The sequence below is a fragment of the Magnolia sinica genome, chromosome 16, assembly GCF_029962835.1.
Source record: "Magnolia sinica isolate HGM2019 chromosome 16, MsV1, whole genome shotgun sequence".
NCBI classification, from domain to species: Eukaryota; Viridiplantae; Streptophyta; class Magnoliopsida; order Magnoliales; family Magnoliaceae; genus Magnolia; species Magnolia sinica.
The window spans coordinates 3,610,799-3,620,846 of NC_080588.1; the positions used below are offsets into that span (position 1 = coordinate 3,610,799).

Consider the following 10,048-nt stretch of genomic DNA (forward strand, 5'->3'; position numbering starts at 1 on the left):
TATAGGTGTTTTATCAAATACCTTCTAAGTAAAAAAAAAAAAGAGAGAGAGAGAGAGAGAAAAAAATATTTGTTTAATGTACATACATTGCTTGCCACCGGCCAAACCTTCCTTGCCACTAGCCAAACTTTCTTTGCTGCCAACCACATTTGGTTGAGGCATTTTATCAAACAGTTGGTGAGCAACATCAATGGCAAAGTTATCGAGTCACCAAATTGTTTCGATCCAAGTTTGATTCGAGTTGGATTCAATCCGAGTCGAGTTAAGCTGGGGCTGCGCGAACTTGGCTCGAACTCATTTTTGAGCTCGAAAAATCAGCTCAACTCGGCTAAAACTCAGCTTTGAACCGAGTTGAATCGAGCTTTTTTTAGTTGAGTCAAGCGAGCTAACCAAGCTAGCTCGGTTCGTGTACACCCCTGCATATGCTTCACATTTACCTAAGTCATATTATCTAAATAATTAAAGTTATTGGAGAACATGACTCACTTCAATAAATGTCTTTAAACTATACATGTATGAATGATAAAAATATTTGCTAATAATACATTTAAATCTTCACTTCTTTCATACAAGAATGAACTACTGCACCTAGATTTCAAGCATGGCCCATCGGCCGGGGTAAGTTTAAGGGTCAAAGCCCTAGCCTATTACCCATTCCCACCAAACTCCCTTTTGTAGTGACCGCTTGAGTACCGAGCTGGTCAGTGCTAGAAAAGAGCAGTGAGCCCTGCCATGATGTATTTGTTTTATCACCACTTCTCAAGGCATGGTTTAAAAAAAATGAGCCACATCTAAATTACAAGTGGACCAGACTATATGAGAAGGTGGTGATTTGAAGCTCATCATTAAAAACTTACTGAAGCTTGTTGTGATGTTTAATTGCTATCTAACTTGTTGATTAGGTTATACAGACTTGGATGATGGGAAAGTGGAAATATCATATTAATCTATAACTTTTGTGAGTTCAAAAAGTTTTTAATAGTAAGCATTCAATTATCATTATTTTCTTGTGATGTGAGCCACCTGAGATTTGGATCTACCTCATTTTTGGCATCGTACCATAAAATGACATCGGAAAACTGGATGAACGGCATGGATGATATACTTACGGAACGTCCTAGACAAGACACAGGTTCATCATCACCAATGGTTTTAGGGATGGAGTCTGATGAACCCAACTGAGTCAACTCAGATTTGGTGAGACTTCATCTAGTTTGATACAATGGATCAGCCTCTGGATTGGACCCTGACTCAGTGAGTCACAACTCGACTCAAGATCGAATGAGTCAATCCATGTCGCCGAGTCTTTGAAAGGGCCTGTACAAATGCAATATTCCAGCATTTTGAAAGGGCCATCCGTTGTAAACAAGAGCAACAGTGACCGTACAATATGATGGCTCCATCATGGATGGGGTATAGCCTCTGATTGGACGATCTCAACCATCCGATTTCACCCATCAAGTTTTAACCTTGATAATCCATCCAATAATCGGAAATTGACCTCGCTATGACCATACATCACGATCACAACGGATAGATGATAAGATGCATGCGACGTGCCACCATTTTCTTAAATGGTGGTGAACTCTCACCATATTCTCAGCACATTTCTAAGACCAGGGATCCAAGCCTCTCTCCTATCTTCTCTTTATATTCCTTCTTTCTAATCTCTCTCACAGACACTCTCTCTCTCTCTATATAATATCGATTTCCATCTTTCCATCTTTGATTTTTAATTCAATCAAAACGGAATTGAAGGAAGAAAAGGAGGAGTGTAGAAGAGGAGAGAGAAAGAGAAGGGAGGGCCTTTTTTGGGAGGATGAACACGCCCTCTGTTCTTCTAATACCTCCTCCCAGATCTTAGATTTCCTCGATTCCGCATCTGGGTCTCTTCAATCGGTATGTATTCTTGTCTGCTTCATCTGGATTTCCTCTCTTGTTGTTGAATTCCTCCTAATGACATCGAAATCTGATTTATTATTATTATTTTTTTTTTGGGTTTTTCTTATCTCGATTTCCTGTTGGGTTTTTAAGGGTTGTTGGATTGATCCATGACGGATCATACGTTTGTCGATTGAATCGGAGAAAACCCAATTCGTATCCGATCCGATTCCGGTTGGGTTTCTCGAACAAGGTATGTTTTCTATCTGTTTCGATCTATGGATTATGGAATTCGGTTTTTCTCATTGATCGGGGATTTATTTCATCTAATTATTCGTTGTTTTTTTTTTTTTTTTTCGAATTGGATGGCTTAGATTGGATCCGATGTAGAATATTGTGTTCGGTTTTGAATATGGTTTGAGATTCTGTTGATAAAAGGGAGAAATTTTGAGAATTATTGTGTTGGAAATTTAATGTTGGTGTTGTTCAATTTGGGGAATTGCAGAGAAATGGAATCCGATCTTGGTAAGCTTTTTATCGGTGGGATTTCATGGGACACGAACGAGGACCGTCTCAAGGATTATTTCAAGGCGTATGGGGAGGTGGTGGAGGCCGTGATCATGAAGGATCGGACCACAGGCCGTGCCCGTGGATTCGGTTTCATTGTGTTTGCGAATCCCGCCGTCGCAGAGCGGGTGGTCATGGAGAAACATACAATAGATGGTCGAATGGTAATTTTCTTCCTTGGCATTATGAGAATTTTGAAACACGGCACCTTTCTGTATTCGGGTTTTTGTTATTATGCTTTGAACTCCATGAATTATTGAACATCCAATCCTTAATTCTAGAATTGGGTTTTCATTCCATTGTTCCAAAATTTGATGAATTTTCAGGTTGAGGCAAAGAAGGCCGTTCCTAGGGATGATCAGCATATTCTTAGTAGAAACAGCAGTAGCATCCATGGATCACCTGGCCCAGCTCGCACAAAGAAGATATTCGTGGGAGGTTTGGCATCGACGGTAACAGAGAGTGACTTCAAGAAGTATTTTGATCAGTTTGGGACAATAACGGACGTTGTGGTAATGTATGACCACAACACCCAAAGACCAAGGGGGTTTGGATTCATCACTTACGACTCGGAGGACGCCGTGGAGAAAGTCTTGATGAAAACCTTCCATGAACTGAATGGTAAGATGGTTGAGGTCAAGCGGGCTGTCCCGAAAGAGTTATCCCCAGGGCCTAGTCGGTCTCCTCTAGGCGGATATAACTATGGTATGAATAGGGTCAATAGCTTCCTTAATGGTTACACTCAAGGGCTTAATCCGAATTCTGTTGGAGGATATGGAATGAGGATGGACAATAGATTTGGTCCAATTGCAGGTGGTCGGAGTGGATTTCCTCCATTTGGTCCACCCGGTTATGGAATGGGTATGAATTTTGAACCTGGTCTGAGCCCAAATTATGGAGGAACTGCAAATTTCAACACTAACCTCAGCTATGGGCGGGGATTGAACCCTTATTACAGTGCGAATTCGAGTAGATATGGTAATGCTACTGGGTATGGTGGAGGTAACTTTGGAAGTGGGTCCCTCTTAAACTCACCAGGTCGAAATGTATGGGGGAGCGGTGGACTTAGCTATACTACGAGTTCCGCAAATTCGGCAGCTTACATGGGCGGATCCGGGAGTGGAACTATTGGAGGCTTTGGCAATACCAGCACGAATTGGGGTTCGTCTCCTTCTATTTCAGCTCAAGGCGGGGTTGGCAGTTCTGGCTTTGGCAGTGGAAATCTCGGATATGGAAGTGGTGATAACAATTACGGATTGGGAGGGAGTAGTTATGGTAGGAGCAGTGGGGCAGGTGGTGCCCCGCAATCGTTTACTGCATCGAATGGCGGGTATGATGGTGCCTATGCAGATCTATATGGTGGTAGTTCCATTTATGGGGACCCTACTTGGCGGTCTGCGTCTTCCGAGCTAGATGGGCCCAGTTCATTTGGTTATGGGCTTGGGAATGCACCTTCGGATGTCACAGCCAAAGGTTCAACTGGTTATATGGGTGGTTATGATGTTAGCAACAGACAATCAAATAGAGGTGAGTTCTTTCTTTAGCTCTGTTGAATTGTTGTTCTGATGGATTTGTCTCTTTTACGAGTAGAAAATTGTTCCAAATATTCTATTTTGCAGAAACTAGTGTCAATGAGGAGCATAGCTAAGCATACACACACGTGCGATAAAGCTCATGTACATGCCACACATTTGCCAGCATGGCACGTGCCTCCAAGATCTAATCCATCCATCAGGTTGGATTGACCCTGTACTTGTTTCCCAAAAAATAAATCTGGTCAAATCAGCTTGCAGGCCCCAATATTGGAAGGAGGTGGATGGATTATAAAAACTTCAGCTAAGTTTTTCATAGCTGTACGTTTGTTTGTAAACTGTCGTCTGCCTGACCGATGGATCAAGCAGATTCTTGAAGTAGGGCATCAATATAGTGGCATTCTGATGGATGGATTGTGGATATCGGACCTATCATGCCATGCTGGTATATGTGCGGCTTGTAAATGAGCTTTGTTGCAATGTGTGTGGGCTTAGCAAAGCTCGTCAATGAATAATACTTCAGTCATTGCAGTTGCATATTTTTCATCTTAAAATAGCTTTCTTATTGCTGTGGCTGGAATTATAGTGTACATGCATAGGGTGTCATGATAGAGGTCTGTTGAACCGTCTCAGACCTTTCTATACGCACTGCCACATGTGGCAATATGTGCGAACCTGGTTTATGTTTGAGATTGCACATCATGCTATGAAGATGTTCTGGGTTGCACTTATCATGCAGGCCCACACATGTTGGAAAGCAATTAGAATAAAATCAGTGTTTTAAAACCTGGACTGGATTTTTCCTGCCAAAATGGGCCGGGTCCATATAAACCCATTTCAGGTGGGGAGACCATCCAGACTGCCATGTCAACTGACCAATCCACTGTCCGCATTGACTGGTTTGTCCATTCCAATCAACAGGTTAAACCTTTGTTCTGTGCATTTTATTCCTTTGTCATGCCACATGAACCTCAAAGGCCGGGACCAGTTAGGACTTGGTTAAACCAATGTGACTGCGTAAAGGGTTCAGGGTCCTGTCCAGGTTTTAAACATCAGTTGAAATTGTCAATGATCCACATATCAAACATATGCACATATCCTGCCTGATGAGTCGATGGGGCTCATCTTGGGCTATGCCATATATATGATGGCTCCCACCAGATTCACAGCTCAGATGTGTTGGCTTAACAGAGCTCCTCATGATATCCCTTTCTTAAACATTACTTGCTCATATTTACACGTTCAATCTTGAACCTCACTTGCTCAGGAATTGCTACCTAGGTGAGGATTATTCTTTTGATATCAGAGCAGCTCATAGTAGGTGAAGGAATCCGGTGAAGTCAGGTGCATGACTGTGAATTTCGCACCCCCTCGTCGATATTTCAGACTTCAGTTAATTCAATTATCTAGAGCTAACCGGAGTGTTTGTTTTGAGAATTCAAATTCATAAAGAGAGAGAGAGAGAGAGAGAGAGAGAGAGAGAGAGAGAGAGAGAGAGAGGAATGATAACAAAGAAAAAGAAAAAAAGTATTTTGTGTAAGGTTTGAGATTTGAGTTTTAGTTTCTTACATGGAGTGTAGGTTTTGGGTTTCTTGGGGTTTGATTGAGATGTAAAATCAGATTGCGGGATATATTCAGAAGAGTGTTCCAATCGTGAAGAATGCATCGGATGGACTGTTATTATTTTTTGCCATAATGTCTGGCGGATGTTGCTAGTTCCTGTCAGGTATGTTTGTTTTATTTTGTCTTCTTCTTTTCTTAATCATCAGATGTACCAGAGTTCTGGTTGATTTTACTGTGTGAGAAAAACTTTCAGCAGGTACCGTCTCGGTCCCAAAGAATAAGCTTTCTATATATTCTGATTCATTTCAATGGGAATGTTGGTTTTGAAAAGCTTGATTTTGTGAATTGGGTGTTGATCAGAATTGCGGGGGTATTTTTTGTTAATAATCTATTTATGGAACTTCTCAAGTGCTTTTAGAGCACTATAAGTTATAGTGCTCTCACTTGCATTGGGGCACTTAGACAGTCTAATCCATCGACTTGGACTGTTCATTAGGTCGAACACACATTTCATGGCTACCATGAAAAACATCATACCGATCTGACAAATATTAACCATTTGATCAATGGCCTTAAATATGGACGGTCAATATCTTTTACACAAAATAAGGTCCAATCAATAATTTGATCCATCTATTTGTTAGGGACCATCATGGTTGCTTATGATTCTAAAGAATCATTTTTGTTAAACAGCCATAACCATCCGATCGGATGACTGTAGAAATTATGGACAAATCTAGAATGGATTAGATCATATGATAAGTGTGATTTTAGCACAATAGCCCATGAAATGTATGCTGAACTTAATGGACAGTTCAGATCAATTGATTGAACTGTCCGAATGAATCAATGCAACTAGCAGCAGTATAACTTATAGTTCTCTGAAAGCAGTAGAGCATTTCTCATCTATTTATTCATCATCTTTCTATGGTGAAAGATCCTTCTGATGAAAAAATTGCTTTTTCTTTGCTACATGATCTATGGATGTTTGTGCTTCTTTGAGTTGGTCCTATTTTTAAGGGCTAGACTGCTATACACATTATCTGCATTTCTTAATTGGTGGGACTCATCCACTGTACACATGGTCTTACCCACATGCCAATCCAAACGCCCCACATAGCTGGCCCATCATGGACAGACGGATCCACTGTTGAATTTCACCATCTGATCATTTTCTTTTAATGTTCTACTTGATGACCTCTGATTAGATGGTTAGGATTTTCCAATCAATGTGATGTTCTGGATAATCTCCATCCACAATGGGCCCCATAATTTTGTGCTCTTGCATCCCCCATGTGGGGTGGATGAATCACCATGGTAATAGAGAGAGTGGAAAATAGGGTAGTAGTAGTAGTCTAGCCTGCTGTGAGCCTCAGTTCTAATCTGAACTTCATGCCTTCAGTTTGTGCTAGTGTGGCTCATGGTTCAGTTATCTAAACCATTGATATGATGGGTTTCATTGCTGATGACTCACACACCAAAGTTCCTCAAGATTGAAATATTCCAACCCTTCAATAACCAGCCACATTTAAGAAATAAAAAATAGTGATAGTTCAAACTCGATAGAAAACTGGCCAAATATCAATGACTACGATCTGTCCATCTTGGGTTTTTTTTGGGTGCATCATATCAACAATTTGAACCACTGAACCATGGGCCCCACTTGGAGAAACTGAAACTGTATGATACATCATAACCTGCTATACAAGTACTTTCAGTCCCCTTTGAGGTTTTGCTTGTGTAGGCCACTCTCTCTCACATCAGTATCACCTTCCTCCCTCTGATTGCTTGAAAGGCCCATCTCTGTCATTGAAACCCAGTGCACTGTTATTTTCCTTGTTGTAGTGAATGTCAGTGATTTTGATCTGGCCCACCAATCTGGTGTTTATGAGTCTGTCTCAGCCAAGGTTTTTAGGAGCTCTGTATCAGACCACACTCAAGCTTTGTATAAACCATTTGTACATTCCTGGGTTGATGCTGAGAGTTTTGCTCCAATACATCTGGAAATATTGCAATAATATTCATTGGATCAGGACTCTTATCCGTTGGGTCTTGGTTTTTCTCAATGACCTAAACTGTTTATTTGATAGGGCTCCCGTTGGATGGTTGGATTGCGGAAAGAGTTGTCAGATTGGATATTTCAACCCTCTGATTGCACAGGTTATGATGGTCTGTTCATGCTCAAAGCAAAAGAGCCAAAATATCGTAGGGTTGAAATAATCCAATAATCTAATTGAGAGCTTTTATTTGTTGTCTTTCCACCATACAAAGTGAGACTTATCATATAACTAGTTTGGATCATTGGAAGATGAATCGTATTGCAGTCGTGTCGGGATGTTTCCACCAAACCTCTGATGTAGATTGACATTGAGATGGACCATCCACTCAGTGGACTATGTCCTAATACCCCTCTTAGATGCTGATAGCCTGCTTGGGACACTCAGGATTAGTACCTGGCAAGTCTCAAAGTAAAATCTAGATTGGATGGCTAGGATTGTTTGGTTGTTGTAGTTTTTGGCCCATTTCAAATATCAATCTAGATCGAATGGCCCAGATCGGTGGCCATGTGTTTGTAAGGGACAATTTTTTATAACTATCGAGGGATGCTACTTTATTTACTACATTTTCCTATTATATTTGTGCTCTTTAATACATTGATTGGTATTTGAAATTTTGAATTGTTATGTTGAAACTGGGCTGTATTACGCCCCATGTAGTGTGTGGATGACATCCAACCCGTGAGAAGGGTGTGCCCCACTTTGATGGCCGTACATTCTATGAATCAGGCCGATCCAACCATCAGGCAGGCAACAGCATGGAAAACAATGAAAAAAACGCCCACAAACCTCAAAATTCAAGTGATGGCCCACCCAATTATTTGATGGGCCGGATTTCATGGTAGGGTGCATCCTTTAGACGGGTCCAATGCCGTACGATTATCCCAGGCCCAGCCAATTGAATTTGATGGTATGTTGTTGAGTGGTGGCCCACTTGATAATTGGATTGGTCTGGTTTCGGCACTGGACACACATGCTGGTGAGGCCCAACTTTTGGATGGGTTGGATGTCATTAGCACACCTCGTGGAGTCCACAACAGCTGGGTTGTACTTTTGGGTGGGTTGTGGTCCACTTTTTTATTTTGGTTAGCTTGTTATACACCCACTGTCAGTTCACACTTCACTGTTAACCACCCAGGGAATTGATACCAAGACCTCAGTGTTGAAACGTGTTGTGGCCCACCTGATGAGTGGATTGCCATGATTTTTGGGCTGGATGCACCTCATGGTGCTGGTCAGCTTTTGGACGGGTTGGATGTTGTCTTTATACCACCACGTGGGGCCCACAAGAACTGGGTACCACTGTTACTTTTTTGTTGGACTTGGATGTCGTGTAGTGTAAGATGGGCCAGCATGAGATGAATATATGTAAATATCCATCCGAGTTGGGCGGATCCCTGTTGTCCGGTCAGCCCAAAACTTGGGCCCACTGCAATGTCGGTGTGACATCCATTCCGTCCATCAGTTCTGCTAAATCCTTTTAGGTCGCAGGGCCAAAACTGAGGCAGATCCAAAACGCAGAGTGGGCCACACCACTGGAAACAGTGGGATGAAGGGATCGTCCTATCCCTACTCGTGTCTCTGGCTCCGCCCACCGTGAGGTATCTGTTTATACATGCCGTCTAACCATTTTCTCATATCATTTTAAGGTATGAATACAAAAATGAAGCAGATCCAACGCTCAATCGGACTACACCACAGATGACTCTAGCATTTACCCAAGCTTATTATTTGGTGTGGTCCACCTGAGAGTTGGGTCTGTCTCATTTTTTTGCAGATACCTTAAAATGATCTGAGAAAGTGGATGAACGGCATGGGTAAACAGATACATCACAGTGGGCCAGCCCACAGAACTGCCCGGCGGGTAAGCAGCAATCTGCGTCCGAGATGGAATTGAAAACGTTGACCTTGAAACCTTCAGAGTGCCTACCGTGATCTTTATATGCCATCCAACCCCCTTCATAAGGTGATTCCCATTAGGATGTATGGGAAACACAAATACCATCCTGATCCTAAAACTTTTGTGGGCCCAAATGATGTTTCAATGGTGGGCGTTGAAACCTTACTGTTTCTTTTTCATGTGGCCCACTTGAGTTTTGGATCTGCCTCACTTTTTGGATCATATATTTAGATGATCTGCCAAAACTGTTGGATGGAGTTGATGTAACATAGACATCTCGGTAGGCCCCAAGGAGCTTACTGTTACATGGGCTGCAAGTAGCAGTGATAAAAAAAAAAAAAAAAACACAGGAAAACTCTTTCCTGTGGTATGGTCCACGAGAGATTTGGATCTGCTTAATTTTTGGGATGACATCCGAAAATTCTACGGTGAAACGGATGGACGGAGTGGATATGGAATATATACATCAAGGTAGGCCCCATGGTAAGAGCCACAGCGGCTTGCATCTGTCATATGCCTTGATGGACTCAGTCCAGGGGCCATATGGG

General features: G+C 41.9%; 1 protein-coding gene across 2 annotated transcripts; it reads left to right on the forward strand.

The window, feature by feature from the left end:
- The first annotated feature begins 1,649 nt into the window (after window positions 1-1,649).
- LOC131228716 (heterogeneous nuclear ribonucleoprotein 1-like) lies at window positions 1,650-5,852 on the forward strand. 2 transcript variants are annotated; one of them, XM_058224563.1, is made up of 4 exons: window positions 1,650-1,899; window positions 2,387-2,612; window positions 2,775-3,975; window positions 5,262-5,852. In XM_058224563.1, the coding sequence occupies exons 2-4, from the start codon at window positions 2,391-2,393 to the stop codon at window positions 5,303-5,305; spliced, it is 1,467 nt and encodes a 488-aa protein (XP_058080546.1). In that variant the 5' UTR covers window positions 1,650-1,899; window positions 2,387-2,390; the 3' UTR covers window positions 5,306-5,852. The 2 variants fall into 2 exon arrangements, with proteins under 2 accessions (XP_058080546.1, XP_058080547.1); XM_058224564.1 differs by having other exon boundaries at window positions 1,651-1,899; window positions 5,248-5,852.
- The last annotated feature ends 4,196 nt before the right edge of the window (window positions 5,853-10,048 follow it).

Coding starts and splice junctions, on each gene's coding strand:
- LOC131228716 (XM_058224563.1), top strand. CDS start 2,391: ATGGAATCCGATCTTGGTAAGCTTTTTATCGGTGGGATTTCATGGGAC. Junction 2,613..2,774: donor ATACAATAGATGGTCGAATG/GTAATTTTCTTC, acceptor ATGAATTTTCAG/GTTGAGGCAAAGAAGGCCGT. Junction 3,976..5,261: donor CAACAGACAATCAAATAGAG/GTGAGTTCTTTC, acceptor ATTGCTACCTAG/GTGAGGATTATTCTTTTGAT.